An 18,792-nucleotide genomic window follows, 5' to 3' on the forward strand; every position below is an offset into this window, starting at 1 on the left:
CGAATCTTCATAGGAACGACTGCAGTCACCTCAGAGAACTTGGCAGGGACTGGCATTCATAGACGTATGGGCTTCACCGTTTAAACGTCTTCACTCCAACTGTACTTGAAGTTTTCTATAAATGTTCGTTTTACGCCTTCATTTAAAAGATTTAACCACAAGTCCTGGTATGACTTGAAAGACATCGATGACATCTTCTTCATTACTGTATGTCCCATCACACAACTTAATGTACTTTTAAACAAAATGAGTATGAAGAGGGTCTTAAGAAAGTAAAGCTGAAAAGTGTTTGAAATCTAACATACAGTATATCATTAGTTTATAGCTTCCAGTAATATTCAGTGCAGGTCAGTAGGAAGGTCTTTTTTTCTCTTCTGTAAAGTTCGTCAGTAGGCTGAGCTGACCTGCACTGGCAAAAACACAGTAAAATGTTTGTTTGTCAGAGCCTGAGGGTTCTGAGGGTGTGTGTAAGGATGCTTCCTGGGTACAGGAAGCCTTTTTTATAGTACATGTGGGGAGATAATTCTCCTGGCAGCAGTGCCAGCTCTGTCGTACAACCAGACTCCTGTGCCATCTGTCAGCATGGCACTGACACCTAACTGCAGGGCAGCGTGTATCTGATCAACACAACTCTGAATCTGGGTCTCTCTCTCTCTCTATTGCAGATAATAATCCAGGCTTGATCACCCATACAGGTAAAAACGTTTCAACTATAAAAGTATAAAAAAAAAAGTATTAAAATGGAAATGTGTATTGTAGATTATTGGATTATTGCATGGAAGTATGGCAGCATCATACCGAGGGGAATTCAGAGGATCAAGCTCTCGTACTGATTGGTAAACACCAAGCTTATGTAAAAAGTGAGGTACTACAGCTTAATGGACATGTTACTTTAAAATGGCATTTTACTTTGCTTTAAAAGGAATTTTAAATCCTATATTATGCACATTTTGTCACACGACATCAATCCTTCAGAATCGCTGTTCATGCAGTTGAGAAGAACTCTACAGAGGGGTGAGAAGGGGGATATCTAATAATAAAACCAGCATGATAAAAACAGAAAGAGGTGAAGAATGAGGGGTGGGGGTTGTGGTGGGGGGGACGGTGAAGAGGTCACTTAAGGGTCGGCTATTCGGATCACAGCAGGAGAAAAGTGTAAAACAGGAGACTCAGGGAGAGCAATCACTTCCCATGCTGTGCTACACAGTAGAGGACAGCTCCCGTATTCTGGAGAGAACACACACACACACACACACATTTATAGTAGCTTCATAAGGGCCATTCTTATTTCCTCTACTCTTTGTCTACTAACGACACAAGAACCTGTCACAGTTATAACATTAACATAGATTATGAAGTTTTGTGCTTGCTTTTGTGAAACCTCTGCTATTAACATGTAACATGGTTGGTCTCTTCATATGAGAAACACAAAAACTAGCACAAGGCATTTTTGCTATGATTGTTGGCTGATAGAGCCCCCTAGTGGCCCAGGAGTGCATCTACCAGAGCTATTTTTTTTTAAAGTAAAAGTGAAAAGAAAAAAAAAAACAGCTTTAACATGTGTGTCATGGTTTGCATGAAGGAATCCACTAGTCTCAACCGTACTGAAAAATCTACTAGCCTTCCCAGAATTGTCGAGGCTTTTATAACAGCACAGGATGTTCAACAAGCCCATATACTGTACCTCAATATGAAAGACAGGTGTCTACTAGCAATTACCCCTATAGTGTAGATCAACATCACTAATAAATTGACATGAGAAAGAAATTTGGCTGGTGCAGTACAGACAGCTGTTCTCTGATGACGCTCAGTAGTTTAGTTTAGGGCTGAAATTCGTACAGTTTTTTGTACTCCATCCAAGTTCACCATCTCCACATCTGCTGTTACAGTATATTGAACTTTCAGCCTCCTAACACACTGTATGACTGCAGATCAATTCTTGCGATCCGTTATAACCCGAATGCAGATGGGTTCCCTGTTGAGTCTGGTTCCTCTCAAGGTTTCCTGACACATTGGTTCCCATTACCATCTCAGTGATGTTTTTCTAAGCCACTGTCACCCTTGGCTCGCTCATCAGGGACAATCTAATAATTTTCATTTATACGTATTTTTCTTACACATTTCTCTAATTTTTTTTGAATCTGTAAACTGCTTTGTGACAATGACCATTGTTAAAATGACTATTAAAAAAGTTTAATTAAATTGGGGCTTGTTTCCGGAGGACCCTATTTTTCATAAATGAGCCAAGACTGCTCTCCAATTCCCAGGTACTGAAAGCAACACGCCTATTTCTAATAATGTTTAATTTCCACCTGATGAGTGAAAAGTCTTTTGGAAAGCTCTACACACACATGCTGCAGAGACTAATGAAACCCAACAGCACAAGCAAGCCAGAAAAATTCCCTTCACACACTTCACCCTGCAGTGCTGCCAACTTCTCCAAGGAAAAAAACAATATCAAAGCACTCCAGTAACTGACATATTTACCCCCACCCCTCTGTGTGTGTATGTGTGTGTGTGTGTGTGTGTAGGTTTGTCTAAAACAAAAGCCTCCCTGGGAGATTCTCAACAGGAAGTGACCTGGAACGCACTTCCTAGCCAGTCATGACTGTTACCATGGCAACACAGAGGCAGGACAGAAACACCAGAATAGGAAAACAGCTTTCAACTGAACAAGAAGCCATCATACTTTTATAACACTACAAGGACAAATGGTTTGGAAAAGATGATGATGTAATACATCAATTATTTCTTTTCTACAGCAGTTTGGAAATAATTTCGCACACATACTTTTATACATTTATAGTTACGTGTGATGTGTAACAGTGCACTACTTGTATGATAAAAAAAAAAAAGGGTGTTGACAGAAACCGGTGTGTGTACTGTTGTTTAGCATTTCAGAGGATGGATAGAGATTTGTTGAGATTGTTGTATATAATCATGTTTATGTATAGCCAGAATGCAACAGGTACATTGGATTAATGTTAGATCAGAGAACATTAAATCGGATTGAGCTTGACTTATTTTGCTCCTCAGGCCAAATCAGAATCTGGTTGCTGTACGCATGGCAGAGTACGAGTTGTCTGGAAGGGGCACCTGCTGTTGCATGCTGGGAAACCAGAAGGCAATCAAAATCTTACTTGACTGAAATACCCACAGGGAACTCAGCATGTAATGTCTAATAGGTGGACAAAAACATTTTACAACATCTTGTCTAGACTGCTTCATCTTTACAGGTTAGGTCACGTCTCTCTGCCTAAGACAGGCAAAAAGGACATTACGTTTGCTCATGTGATAGAAAATGAATGCAGAACTAGTTGGTTTCCTGAAATAGAAAGCCACATAGTTTCGTGTTTATATGCCTTAACTAAAAAACAGGACTGAGCGAGTTGTTTTGACATGCAGGGTAAATGCTTAAAATATCCCAATGTGGAAAACAAAAAAGTGGCCAGTAGAGATGGGTGAATAAGGTCAGGAAACTGGTGGAAAGCTCAGTACAATGTGCTGCATCATGGATTATCAGTTTATTTTGTTTTACTTAATGTTACATTAAGCACCTTGTAAAGTTGACTAAAAATAAAAGACTAAAATAAAGACTTGTAAAGACTGAAATAAAAACTATGTGTTGGACTGCTAAAACAGGTATTTCATAAATTTTAGTTTACGATCCATAATGTAATATATATTAAAATGTGATATCATATTTATAAAAGACAAATGAACTAGTGAAAACGTCTAAAATATAGTGAAACAAGAAAACATAAAGCAAAAGAAGCATAGCACTCCTTATACTCTCCATTTCCTTCTCTCCTTAAGCAACCCAGAAATAAGAAACAACATGGTGACCTTCACACCACACACACACACAAAGTGTTTTCACATAGTAAAAAATCCTTATTGATCAATATACAAGTAATTCTGTTATCACACCCTTGACAATGTTCAAAGCCATATATAATATATAGCTCAAGGTGAGCTCCTTTAAACTGCACTGTTTAAATTCCTATTTAAAAAATGATTAAGCAACTACACTACAGTTCCATTCAACAATGATGAAGCAAAATAAATTCATAAATGAGATGCCATACATAATAAGGTGTCGTATTCTCTGTAGCCACTAGATGGCAGTGCAGTGATCCACATCACACGGACCTGCATGAGACAGAACAAGCAGAAGAACCAAGACTAGGATATATTTGACTGGTTATGTTAAATAAATAAAATTATTATTTATAATTAATTATGAATTAATCATATAATTAATCATTAATTATTTAAATGATGTTTGAAACATTTGGACAACTCATACTTTTACGTGTCTGTGCAGTTACCTTCTGATCTGGCAGACACATGTTCATCTTCATTGGGTTTGCTCGCCCTTAAACCATCTCTAGCTCCAGACATAGGAGTTCTATTTCACGCCTTCATGTCCTGCTTCAGGTGCTCTCGATCCTGCACTAGAGTGCACTCTGACTGAGCAGTATATATCCAGAGTGGTGAAAGTCATTACTTTTCACCCTGGCTGGTGTTTCTTGAGTAATCTCACTTACACTTTTACTCACAGTTTGACCACTTTGGAAATAGGACAGTGTGAGTGACAGATAAATGCACAAGGAGTGTGTAAAAGAATAGTACTATTTTATCTGTCAGCACACACAACAGTGTAATGGTACACTGGCTTTTCACTTATGATGTAGAGCTTCCATAGAAAATCCTCACTGGAAGAACGACGTCATTAAAACATAACGTGAGCCTCAACCAAGTCAGACATTAAACAGTTATTTGATGGGAGAATCTCTACACCAGAATAAGAAGCTTGTAAACCTACATGACTAAACATATAATTTGCAAACAATATAGCCAAAATGTTGAATGATACCTGGCAATATAGACAGTTGGATATGGCATTATGAACAACTGAGAAGTCTGGACTGTGAAAAGTATTTCAGAGAATGGAGAATGTGGACAGGGAAGAAAGTATTTGATGGGGTTCTTAATGGTGAACGAACTAGGAAAGTGGATTTAAGCTAAAGGGAAGAAGAGGGAGATCAAGCCCAGAAGGTGGTGGTAATGCAACTTAGTGGATGCCAACCACAGGTAAACACCAAGAAGACCAACATATAGAATGTATACCAATATTGCTATACTACTGTATAATTACAGTGTAGAATATCTGCAGTGATCAAGCGCCTTTCTGCACCAGGCGAAGGTGGACTGTAAGAAGCTTTAATACGCTTTAATATCCATTAAACATGATGCTTTAAAAGCATGCTTGACAATTTTTTTTTCGAAATCTCTGAGGTTTATTAGCCAGCATGTCAGTAATACAGGGACCAGTGCAAGAGGTTTAAAGAGATCCAGACAGGACTAGAGGAATTTAGTTTACACAGAAATATGGAAATACATGCTTTGACAAAAGTCTGCTAACTTGGTTGGCCAAGTGTATCATCTTCAGATGTTGAGTCTGTGTGTGCCCATGTGAAGTGAAGTGGAAAGATAGGATTTTACCAATCACAGAAAGCCGTATGGGCCGTGATTAAAACAGAACAGGTCTGCTTAACATGCCTGAGAACAATATTCTCATATACAACACACACACACGTTTTGGATTCTTGAATTTTGTATTGTCTTCTTTTATTTCCTCTTTTTTCTGTAAAACATGAGAGAAAGTTTAGTCATGCTTTGCTGGTTTGATATTAGTGGGTCGCATTCGCCAAGCTGCACAAGAAATTTGTAAACCATTTGTATGAGTGTTTACCCAAGACATTTGGGGCTCATAAAAATAAATGTCATAAATTTGGTAAACCATTCAGATACTAATTATGCTCCTGAATGTGTATGAATTTACTGACATCACAACCCCAGTTAATCCATAAATAGGTAAATGGCTGGAAAAAAAATAGAGCCTGGGTGTTGGTTCAAACTCACCTACAGAACTCAGTCACCTCCCATAAGTTGGCAAGCTTAAGCTGGAGGTTTGACACCTGTAAACTGAGCTGTCACTTAATTATGTCATTTTTCCAATTATGCCTATTTTGCGGCTTAATATAATTAAAACAGATTTTTGTCCCAAGCTGTAAACATGGTTATTTCTGTTGTAAAGATGGGTATTTTAACATGGGGTCTTGGGGATTGACTCGCTTTCTTTTTTTTTTTTTTTAGATTTAGAGAATTTGACAAGTTCCATTGTCCAATATGTACGTCATTTAAATATAAATAACAAACTTATACCTGAAACACCTGAACCGTGTCGCAGGACAATCTGTTTCCAGTGGAGATCCGGATTTAGGGCTGACACCAAGAGGAGAGCTTCAGAGGTTTCTACTGTTTAAACAATCAAACACAACAGGACACACCTGAGCCACAAGAAGCACCTGGCAGTGTAATGTTCCAGTATGTGAACGTGCATACATCAACTGGATATTTTTTACTTCATTTGGTTGAAATTAGTATTGAAAATCTGAGAAACCTTATGGAAAATGTGCAGCATGCACAGCCATGGCCAAAAGGTTTTGAGAATGACAAATATTAAAAAGTCTGATGCTTCAGTGTTTAAAGATCTTTTTGTCAGACAATACTATGGTATACTGAAGTATAATTACAAGTAATTTATAGATGTCAAAGGCTTCTACTGACAATTACATTAAGTTTATGCAGAGTCAATATTTGTAACGTTGATCCTTATTATTTTTTTTAAACCTCAGCAATTCCCTCTAGGATGCGGTCAGTCAACTTATGGGTCGTATTCCTGATTGTGCAAGAATGAAAAGCCATCATGCTTGCAATTTGTCAAAAAATGTTTTTTTTTTTGTTTGTTTGTTCACATTCTCAGAGAGTAGCTTCTCCCAACCATCCATGAACAATTCGGTGACAAACAATGCCTCGACCAGCATGATAGAGCACCTTCACAAAAGGCAAAGTGAGAACTGAGTGGTTCATGGAACAAAACATCAACATTTTGCATCCATTGCCAGAAAACTTCCCAGACCTAAATCCCATTGAGAACTTGTGGTCAAGCCTCAAGAGATGGTTGGGAGACAAACTCCAGGTATTGACGTGGTTTTCACTTACTTGCAATGAAATGAATTTTTGTGTAATCAAAATTTCATTGCAAGTAAGTGAAAACAATGTGAGAGAATTTTAGATAGTTTTATCTCGCTTTGTGTGCCACAGTTAAAGACAGTTTCAGAGCTGGACCTCCCCCTTATAGCTTTTTAAATACTTTTCACTGACTGTTTTTCAGTAAGTTTATTCCATAGATACTGTAGATACTTGCACTATGTTGACTTCAAAGTTTCCTGTCTTTGTGATACCTGTCTAATTTTCATGGTCGTCAGGGAATTTAACAAACAAGTCGCAGCTTGTAATAGCTTGATGTGTTGCACACTAGATGTCATCTTATTCCAGGTGTGTTTCAAATTATTTTACAATTTCAAACTTTATTGAACTTATTTCTGACTTCAACCAGTAGTATTTCAGTGAAGCATGTCCGGGCATATCCAACCTGAAACACATTTGGGCACCAATAACCATCCTGTGTTCAAAGTGTTCCAGTGGTATCTCAGCAGGTTGAGGCTTTGCGTTAAAGTTGTTGGTTCAAGTCCCAGCTCCACCAGCCTGTTCTTTTTGGGCCCATGTGCAAGGTCATCATGGCTAACTCTGCCATCTGACCTCGACCCCTAAAGCTGGAATATAGAAAGAAAGAATTTCCCTGTGCAGTAATTTGATAAATAATAACCTAAAGCTACTTAGATCATGTATTGTTCACAATTTGTTATATGGTTTGGATTAGAGCAGACCTTCATTACCATGTCCACATGTCTAAATGCATCAAGTTTTTGCCATACTGTATAATTGAGTGATTAGGGTTTTTTGTTTATCATACGGCCGAGTAGGTGAAATTAATAAGTCGGCCAGTGAGTCTAAGGCCATCCAATATTTTTTTTTATTATTGCACAGCTTGATACGATACTAAGATCATGTAGCTCAGCTCTATTGGGGAAAAAAAAGTCTAGAGTGAGGAACTGACTGTCACAAAACAGCTTACACTAAAAGAAACATTAATCTTTCAGCTTTGGCTAAGGTAAGAAGAGATAATCAACCTATAGTTTCTATAATACTATTATACTGTCTATAATGAAGTAGTGAAGTTGGGAAGTGGATTTTTATGACTTGACACATAGATCAATAGTTTGTTTGCATCACCAGAAAAAGAAAGATAGCTTTCCTCTGAAAGAGTGAGGTAATTCCTTAATTAGGTAATTAACTTATCCTTAAGGGTTCTTGGATGTTCCATATAAATTTTATGCCAGATTTAGTGAAAAAAGAAGCATTTGGTGAGGTTTTGAACACTCACAAAATATAAATTCATATTTAAAAATTATACATAAAAAGTATTTGGAGTTGACTACTGGATTTTTTTTGCAAGGTCCCTTTTTTTTTCAAGAAAACTCCATGACATAATCTGGAAAAGGGTCTGAAAACTATAGGAGATACAGCACTGTATAACCATCAGTTCGGCCTGTAAATACAGTACTATGAAACCAGAATATGAGACCTTTAGACTTTTTGCCTTTTGCACTGCTTAGTGGCTTGCAGAAGAGCCTTTTTTGATCCGCAGAAAACTGGAAGATTTGTCTAGAAAAAAAACAGGAAGTGGAAAGTGAATGTTCATTCACTCTTTGCCAAAGATAATGTACGATGAGAAGGCTGACAAGAAGAGAAATAGAAGCTTGACCTGTGGGGATTTCCATGATTTCCATGCTGATATAATGTATTCTCTGCTACACATAGTCAGCCAACATAATATTTCTAACTTCTGTTCATGCTACCTCACTAGAGAGATGAACACCCCTGGAGTAAAGTACTAACAGCTGTACTTCTGTATACATTATCTAACAGATCTTCTCACCCAAAGAGCAAGGATGATGCTCCTGGGGACTCATGGACACATCATGCCTATTTTTCCTCCTGTCATTTGAAATACTTTAATTTTATTTTAAAGAGGTGTGCAGAGAAGACCAATTAAAACAATCCCAAATCCACATATCGTATATATGCACCTTACTTTGCAACACAGCCAATTTTCCAAGAAACATCAAAGCACAGCTCTGACTGACTGTTACTTATCCCAGTGTGTGCATGGGTTGGTCTACATCTAGTGTCCTGGGAGTCTCAGCAGCAAGTGACGTAAGGTGCATATTAGAGTTAGACATAACTGGTACCATGGTAACAGAAAGGCAGGCCAGAGAATTAGTTACATGTGAAAGCATATTCAGAATGACCAGGAATCCATCAAATCTTAAAATAGATATAGTTACTGAGATTTCTTACTGATTCATAGAGAACTGAACTTCTAAAACTTTTCAGTGCTTTTATTTTTAGAATTTCATTTTTAATTGCACTAAAAAAAGCTTTTTTTAAACATAGAAATTGACATTTAAAAAAAAAATTTAAACAGTACAACCATACAATAGAGTAAACCATGATGATATACTGTAAGCTTAGATTCAGAAGAGGAAGATTTAGGTTTCTTATTCTGTTTTTCCTTATGGGCTTATTAATGCAGGTAGAAAATAAAAAAACTGAAAGTGAATGTTTGGAGGAGAATATACAATCCAGGCAGTAGAACTGGTTTAAGGAGCTCACTGGGATTGGATGTGTGGATCTGTCCTGTTACCAAGTCAAAGACCAACATATTTGTTTCTTGGAGTAGGAGACAAAAATAATAATTATACATTTTTATTTAGCACAATAGAAAAGCCAAAAGACAGACTCCACTGAAACACTGATGCCAACAGTCTGTATCAGTAATTATATATTAGAAAAAAAAGAAAAAACATTATCCAGTTGTACAGGTTTATGGTCGTTGATCCTATTTACTGAGGAGCTTTACATGTTGTCCTCGTCTCTCTCTTTTGTGTTTCCTGTAGGTTCTCATGTTTTTTTCCAAAATCATGCTTGTAGTTGGAGCTACTGTTCTGTTGTTTTCCCAGGGTTAAGTTAGTGTGTGCACATTTTGCAATAGTGTCAAATCCAGGGGATATTCCCACCTTGCACCCAGTGTTATAGTCATAGGCTCTTGATCCTTCTGTTCCACTGTGCCATTGATAAGGATAAAATGCTTCCTGACGATGAATAATATATTTTATTTATTGATCTTCTGTAATATCTATATGACAAACACAGTGATCCCAACGGATATCCTAGAAACAGGGCAGGAATACACCATCATTACATGTCTTCACTTTTGGTTGGATTACTGTAAACCTTGATGCTCCACCAGGTTCATCCAGTTAGTCCGGAATGCAGAATTTATTAGTATTATTTGAGAAGTCCCCCAGCAAATTGCCTTCCTGTCATGTTTACGATACAGAGGCAGCCTCACTATTACATTGTGAGCTGTGGATCTTATGCACACTACTTTCTCTCCCAGTGAAATTTCACACTGAATTTTAAATCTTGTACTGTACCACAGCACCAAGTAATCTATGATTCACCATACAGTACCTACTTCAAATCAAAAGTTGCCGGCTTTTGATCCACCCTGATCCCTTACTTCTGACTCGAGTTCTCATCACATATAAACAACACTTACTGCTACTGGGAATGCCCCATACGGACTGCTGAAACATTTAATAAGGCTATGGAGGATGGTTTTACTTGGAATTCATAAAAATGGGTTACAATTGCATTCGATCCAAACAGTTTTGTTATGATGGCTTAGATCTGCAATTGCTCTAATAGTGTTAGGACTAAAATTGCCATTAACAGTTTTGTACCCAAGTCTCCAACAGTGCTAACTCCAACAGTTTGTAATCTCAACAAGGTGTATTTAATACTAACTAAAAACACATTTCCATTTATAATTTTTTGACCTCAAAACACAGTTATAAAGGGGATTTATTTATTTATTTAATCAGTTTTTTATTTATTTATTTAATTTATTTTCTTTTCTAAAAAATTCTTTCATTTTTGTGAAGCTGCTCTGAGACAATGACCATTGTTAAAAGCGCTATATAAATAAAATTGACTTGAATTGAATTGAATCTGTGATCACCCAAATGAGCTTGGGTTCCTGTTCGAGTCCAATTCCCAAAGTTTTTTCCTCATGTCATCCCAGGAGTTTTTTCTTACCACTTTCACCTCTGGCTTGCTCATTAATTATTTTTATTTATATCAGGAATCTTTATTTCCGTAAAGCTGTTTGGCAACAATGTTCATTGTTAAAAGTGTATTAAAATAAAATAAATTAGACGAAATAAATTCCACATGGTAATTAGACAGTGCTTTGCAGTAATCATTATGTTCTCGCTGTTGCCACACCTCTCTCATGCAATCATCAGATTGATAATGATTCTCTCACCCCCAGGACGCTTTTTCAGCTGCATAGTGACAACACTTGAGTATGCATAGTCTAAATTCTCTAATCAGCTTCTGTTCTTGCATGTTCATCTCAAGAGTTATCTGCAGTTTTGATTTACATACTGTATCACCAGGGGAATACCCATGTACTCTGCAGCCTTTACCAATGCTATCATCTCTTCTGTAGTGGACATCTCTAAAGACTTGCCTTTTCCAAAAACAGCTGCGATGACCAGTTTTATATTCCTTTTAAGACCCCTATTAACACATGCAGAAGTATTACGCATTTGCACGTTCTGCATTTTCAAAACTTTTCTATTCACTGTAACCCAGGACAGGATATTTACCCTCAAGATTCCTAAGTAACATCTTTTAAATGAGTTACAGTGCATCTCAAAAATTAGAATATCATGGAAATTATTTTTCCCCACTTTAATAAATGAAACTCTCAAACATTCTAGATCAATATTTCCACTATATTCTAATTTATTGAGATGCACTATAATAGATCTATACCTTAATAATCTGTAAAACTAAGCTTTGTTAAAACATTTATTATTAAAAGAGCTACAACTCATAAGTCAACATTATGCACCAATTAAAAAACCCTCATACTTGAACTAAAATTCATTGCTAGGCTCCAAATTTCATGTCTACACTTTAAAGACATGATATGCCTCTATGCTACACTCCACTCTATGCTTTACACCTACTTACACATCAACCCTATATTTCAAGCATACTTTACAACCCTAGAGCTCAATACTATACCTCAACACTATGTGTTACTGTATGTTAATAACATTCATATATAATCAGCCATAATTTTAAAACCATTAACATTAAAAACATCCAAGTTTTACCTTGTACAGCCAGGAGGGCCCTGCCCCCTTGGGCCAAGACTCCCCAGTGTGCCCCCAGAGGTCTTGTGATGTTAGTGGCAGATTCTTCGGGGGGCTTCTGTGGATTGGGCTTGTTTGTTCAGCTCCTCCCATGGATCCTTGAACGGATTGAGGTTTGGGGAATTTTGGAGGGCAGATCAGCATCATTAGGTTCTTTGCCTGCTGAGCCCCCTCCTCGGTGGGCTGTGGTGCACTGGATGTTCTGTTAACTTTCTGTCATAGCCAGCAGTGACTTTTTTTTGGTTCTTGTTTGTGCTGCATTGGCTTTTCTGTTGGTTCAGACCAGACAGGCTGGCCTTCTGTCCCAAGATCCATGGATGAGCCTTGGGTGCCTATAATTCTGATACCAGTTTACTGGTATATTCAATTTACCTGTCGATGGTGTTAATGTTATGGCTGATTGGTGTATACGTGTGTGTATTTTGTAATTTCAATTTAGTCCAAGTATGATCTCCCTTTTTTTTTTCTTTTTTAATTTATGCTACTTAAAGACAACAGAAAAATGGCAATGCATGTTTGCAAAATTTCACACGTACATATTATTAGACATGTAGACACTATGTACAACATACAGTACATCTAATAGTCTCTGTTCTTCAATGGTCAAAACTTTTTCTTTGCTAATTAAGGTTTACAGCAATACTGTGATGTGTTTCCTGGTACCAATAAAGCACCTAACAGTGTAAACATTTGTTTATAGATATATAGATATATTTCAGTAAAAATGCTTTTACGCATTTTTAAAATGCTCCTCCTTTTCATAGAAAAAGAATACCAAATTAATTATAAATAATAAAAAATTAAATAAAATACATTCACTATAATAGTAAAGTTTATATTTAAAAAAAAAAAGTATATTTACAGTGTCGAAAGCTCTTTTGTCAGTTCCAGCTGTAATTGATAAAAGTTCTGTAAAGGAACAGAATTTGTATTGCACTTGAAGACACTGAACTGCTTGTACTTTTGGCTCACGATGAAAACCAGTAGAATGAGTGGGATAAGGATCAAATTAAAGGTAAGCATTCGTTTGACCACAAATTTAAAGCAGCAGTAGTCAATAAATTTTTTCAGAAATTTTTTTTAGCCAATTTTAGTTAAATTTGTTTCAAGAGCTCAGTCCATCTCCGGTGAAAAAATCTCCTCATACTGTGTCCCGCACGTCCAATTTCAGAATTATCCTCATTGAACTTTTCGCAGTTTTCAAAAACCAAGTTAACATCAATGATAAATGTCTCCAAATTCAGGTATCTGAAAAAAAAAAAAAAAACACTAATCACTATAATTTACACAAATAGGCCCAATGTATAGCATCTGCTTCCCTGAAATCAAGAGTCAAGAAAAGGAAAAAATCTTTTTTGGCCAAAATCTATACATACCTTGATGCCTTAACTATAAGAAACTATACACATATACTAAAATACTAAAGGAATGCCCTAACACTATTACATTGATTAAAAGAGCCAGTTAAAAAAAAAGCCTAAAGATTCATAAAATGTGATAATTGTGAAATTCATTGATTTTTCTTTTTATTGCTACCAGTGCAGTTACAGAATATAGGTGCGTTTATGTCTAAAAGAAAATGTTAAAAAATCTTATGATGTCATAGTCTTGCTCCAGGCTAACACACACACACGGATTACTTTTCATAAGCTGCTGTTTGTGCACAGATACATACTGGCTGTTGGAAAGTTTCTCCCGAATGGTGGAGAAGTCCATGGGTTTCTTGATGACTTTGCGGTAACCAGGGACCGATTTGGGATTGACAGGCGTCATAAATGGCCAGGCGTCCTGATGACTTTGCAGCTCAGCCAAAAGCAATCTATACAGTAATAATACACAAACAAACTTTTAGAACACCAAATAAATAAAATCTAACCAAGATATCTAGATATGTCTAAGTACATTTTATTAATAAAGCACATTTAAAATAATGTCTGCTCTCCTAAAGTGCGACACATAAAATTTGATTATATATAATTATAACCATATATAGGCTACAGTAGCTGATATACTGCCCATGTGTGTTGTATGTCTGGTACCTGCACAGCTCCAGGTCTTTACTATTGTCTTGAGTTGGTTTAAAATTTTTTGCTTGTGTTGCGCTCTCCTGCTTCGTTATGTTTTTGCAAATGTTGTCATCTATTTTTCTCTTTCTTGTTTCTTTTCCTCCTTTCTTGGGGGTGCTGTTGACACTGGTACTTCCTGTATCATTCTCTGAGCCGTCTCCTGTCACATAGACTTTCTTGTTGCGTTTGGCTCCAGACAATTTTTCACCCCCTCCACTGTTCCGACTGGTCTGCTTTTTACATTGCTGAGGTGAGTCACATGCCTGTACAGAAAGTATAAGAAGAGTAAAATAAAAGATTAGATTGAAATAAGTAACAAAAAATAAATATCACAAGGTGCAAAGGGGTCTGTTGGAAAAAACAAACACACAATCGGAACATGGAATTTGTGGCTCAAGTCACCATAAGTGAACAGTTTGTGCAACTCGATGTCTAAATTGATCTACCTGTCACGCACCAAAGTAACTATGAGGTCAAATTATTATAATTTTTTTTGTTGTGTATATGCCTTATTGTTTTAATTTAAAGGACAGCTTCCCTAACCTTGGCTATGCAGGCAGGGCAGAACCAATCTCCCTCAGGGATAGTAGTGATTTGGGGATTATGGCAGTATGTGTGGCATCCTTTATCACAGTCATCACACAACAGCAGCAGCTCTTCATTGTCCCCCTTCTGGCATAACTGGCAGTACTGACAGCAACACAACACAGCACTGACACTCAGTATTATCAGAGAACAAAGCACAGCTACTCCTGCCTTTTATAAATCCTTATTATGTCTGCCAAAATTGCTCTTATCTGCTCTTTAGAGAAACTAAATTGCCAATTGGAAAAAAAATAATAATATTACTTATTCATAACTGTTGTGGACTGTTCCAGTGTACAGTATATGCGTTTTCCTTACCACTTTCATGATGGATCTCTCCCATGCAATAGAATGCTGTAACTGCTGCAGACAGAGTGAAAGCTGGGCACTACTACGCACTTGATGAAGGGCTTTCCTCCACACCTTCAACCCTGGGGACAAGTCTTCCTCACCTCTATATGAGAAAAGCAAAAGAGTTAAACACTTATTTGGGAAAGAGAACGTCCACACCCACAGCCCCACTCAACGTCGACGGCATTGGCCATACAAAGTTTTCCAAGAGGAAAAGTCTGTGCATCTAATTAAGCAAAATAGCATTTTTAGGTACACTTGTTACTTTTAGGGCAGAAACAACATGTGTATGCAAGTGAACAACAGAAAACAATACCAATAACTTATGCCTTTAATAGAATATGGTTGCCAATTACTGATAATATATTGTGTTATTAATGTCCAGAACATTGATATATTGGACATACGACCACTACTCGTACCTTCTATTCAGAAAAAAACCTGCCTAAATAGGCAGATTTTGTGAAATAGTGCTGATGTTAAAGTCCCGTTTGGATAAGGACAGACATCTTTGGCTCTGATTTGCTTTTGTACAAACATCAGAGGCAGCAGTTTCGCTTCTGTTTACGAGTTCCTTTAAACTTTGACAAACATGACAAGCTGACTTACTAGCTAAAATGCAACCAAAGACCTAGTCATTAGGAAACTGAACAAGCGGTGCCCTGAAAGCCTAGCAAAATGCCTGGCAGTTTCTATTACTAATTGTGGCCAAGAACCATGTATTCTTGCAGAAAATGGCATTTGCAGGCTGTTCATGCCTTGCATGTTATAAAATTCTATCCATTTTTTAACCAAGATAAACCACACAATACTTATGTCAGTCATTAGCTCTTTTGAAGGCAGGATTCCATGATCTGTCAATTACGGGACTGATTTCATGCAGTTTGTTATCCTCATTTTTGTCCCATTTACTCTAGCTCTCGTTGGATGTGACCAACCATCCAAGTTTACAACCAGTATAAACAATATGACACCAGTATGATGCAAGCAAATATACAGCACAAGTCATTCACAGTGAAACTGCAAGCCATAAACTAGAGTACTGACAAAAGAGAATGCGACAAGGGGCAGGTAGAAGAATGTAGACAAGCCAGCATGTGTCAAGCAGGGGAATACTCGTGTACTCTGTGTAAGAGAGAGAGAAAAGTAAGTACAACGATCAAGGAAACCAAGATGCTAAAAGACCTACCTATCGTAGTCAGCACCAATTGCGGTTGCAGGAGCTGGTATGCTAGCCATAACCCGGTTATCCAGAGTGATCTGGGCGGTGGTGCTTAAGGGGCTCTTGAGGTACCTTCTCTCAATATGCCTTTCCAGCACAAACAGGTGTGCCACTGCAATGTCCAATGGATTATTGGCGCGTCGCACAATGTCTGTACTTTCGTTCTTGGCCACAGCCTTCTGCTCATAATAGAGCAGGTCATCCCTCTCTGACTCCGGCTCTGTGGGCGTCCAGCCCTGATCAACAGAGGAGAGAGGAAAATGCATCTATGCATCCAGGTGTTTATTTAAGAAATTGGTAGAGGCAACAAATTAAAAGATACTTACTTTGACCTGTAGACTAGCAGAGGTGACTTTGCGTTCCAGCTCTTCAACCTGTTGCAGGACAGCAATGTCCACATTCATGGCGTGCTTCTCAACACACCATCTCTGCACTGTGTCCGCACAGACTTGGTTCCGCCCTAGCTCACCTACATCAATCACGGCAGCTATACACATACAGAAATTAAACGATCAGGGGTTGGCCTTAAAGTCGCCAAAAAAAAAAAAAAATTATTGCAAGTCTATTTTACGTCTTAAATGTTGCTATTACTGCTCTAGAAATGTTTTTCACAATTACAATGGGCATCTTTATTATCAGTGAGGTACAGGGTTTACCATCTTTGTTTTTGGCACAGACTTGACTGAGGTATTCCATTTGTTTCTGGATTTGTTTCTGTAGGACTCTCTCTCTGATCCCACGAGGGTGACAGGCACTCACTATGCGGCTTAACTCTTCAGAGCTGGACACCTTCCACCACCCGGTAAACATCTCTACAACATGCAAGGATAAATATACAATATGCTACCATTTAAAGCACAAAAGCAAAAACTTAAACTTTTAAAGGAATATATAAATGTAGAAGTTATTGGTGCTCTCCTACCTTGTGGAATAGGCAGTGGTGAGGGCAGGTCCTGATTTTTGGCCAGTTCTAGAGCAGAGGATTTCTCATTTGTTTGTACTGGGGACTCAATCTTACTGGTGGCCATATTGGGGCTCGGGACTAGACGTGGGGAAATGGACATGCCGTTGAAGGTCATATTTGGACTCATCATTTCAGGTTGCCAGCGAGGAAACTGCAACCCCATGTGCTTCATCTAAAAATAAAAAAGTCAAATTTCATAGAAGTCAGTAAATTCCTTAATTCTCATACTGTCACTTTTTCATGCATTAGTGTGACTGCAAGGGGAACAGCACAGATACCTGCACTCCTTCTATTAAAAAGTTAGTGACTGGTGCAGTAGAAGAGGGACTGACAGAAAACGTGATGCTCTGGCTGTTGCCAGAGGAGAGAGTGGAGGTGGACTGGGTCATGCTGTTGCTGGTGGCAGGTGATGAGGCTTTGGTACTGCAAGATGATGGATTTATAGAACTGGCTGTCACGGAAATCTTGTCACAGGGGGAACGAGGCAGCAGGCTGAACCAGTGAGTATGTTTTTCTGCCAATGTCCTACAGAGTTGGTCACTATTTAGACAATGTTGCCAGGTGCCAACGTAGCCAGGGCTTAGTAGCAGACTGCTGACCTCGGATTTAATTTCCTGGTTTATGTTATGTGTGAGGCTGTTGGTTAACACTGTTGAAGGATTTGTATGTAAAGGGGGGAGAGTGGAAAATGCGCCTTCAGGATCACTGCTGCACTTCTTCGTGACCTTTAGCAGTTTGCTTAGTTTGGAAAAAGAACTTGGCTTCTGCAGGAAGAGATTAAATGAGCCATTCTCCTGCTGTTGATCCAGACCGGAGTTTTCATGCCTTGCCTGAGGGCTGTTGTAAGGTTGCTTAGCTGGTACCTCTGTGGGCTCCTCTTTTACTGAAATCCACTGAGCACTCTGCAACCACTCAGACTCTTGCTGAGACACTTGTGGATCTAAAAAAACACAGTCAAACCTTCGTCATACCACTTCATGCATTTAAGATTCGCAAAATTATAGCACATATATTTCAATATATTGATTGTCAGTGTTTGATTTACAATAAAGTAATTAAGAATAAAAGGTGCGTTACTCTTACCCTCTTTATTGCCTGTACTCTCAACAAACACCCCTCCGCACTGGGGAAGGGCCCAGTAGCGCCTCTTATAGCGGTCCTGCCCTAGCATTATCGAATGCAGTGAGGGGGAGGAGTCAAACATCTTACGACGGATCAGAAGCTGTTGCTATAATGGACAAGTATCACCATTAAAAGTGTATCCTTTACCTTTACGTAATCCCACTAAAAACAATAACAATAATGATAGTAATAACACTTTTATTTGTTTACATATAC

At 38.0% G+C, this 18,792-nt stretch overlaps 1 protein-coding gene across 5 annotated transcripts in view; it reads right to left on the reverse strand.

Moving 5' to 3' along the window:
• Positions 1 to 9,359: 9,359 nt before the first annotated feature.
• LOC128523943 (bromodomain adjacent to zinc finger domain protein 2B) overlaps positions 9,360 to 18,792 on the reverse strand; it is a 54,456-nt gene continuing 45,023 nt past the window's right edge. For 4 of the 5 annotated variants that reach the window (XM_053496166.1, XM_053496165.1, XM_053496161.1 and 1 more), the window contains 11 exons: positions 18,538 to 18,682; positions 17,733 to 18,394; positions 17,413 to 17,626; positions 17,147 to 17,302; positions 16,817 to 16,977; positions 16,458 to 16,726; positions 15,236 to 15,371; positions 14,876 to 15,022; positions 14,306 to 14,595; positions 13,942 to 14,085; positions 9,360 to 13,514 (listed from right to left, as the gene is read on the reverse strand). In XM_053496166.1, coding sequence (XP_053352141.1) covers positions 13,361 to 13,514; positions 13,942 to 14,085; positions 14,306 to 14,595; positions 14,876 to 15,022; positions 15,236 to 15,371; positions 16,458 to 16,726; positions 16,817 to 16,977; positions 17,147 to 17,302; positions 17,413 to 17,626; positions 17,733 to 18,394; positions 18,538 to 18,682 — 2,478 coding nt within the window. In that variant the 3' untranslated portion in view covers positions 9,360 to 13,360. The remainder of the gene's footprint in view (positions 13,515 to 13,941; positions 14,086 to 14,305; positions 14,596 to 14,875; positions 15,023 to 15,235; positions 15,372 to 16,457; positions 16,727 to 16,816; positions 16,978 to 17,146; positions 17,303 to 17,412; positions 17,627 to 17,732; positions 18,395 to 18,537; positions 18,683 to 18,792) is intronic. The other variant, XM_053496167.1, reaches the window with a different exon arrangement.

This window comes from Clarias gariepinus, chromosome 5 (assembly GCF_024256425.1).
Source record: "Clarias gariepinus isolate MV-2021 ecotype Netherlands chromosome 5, CGAR_prim_01v2, whole genome shotgun sequence".
Taxonomy (NCBI): Eukaryota; Metazoa; Chordata; class Actinopteri; order Siluriformes; family Clariidae; genus Clarias; species Clarias gariepinus.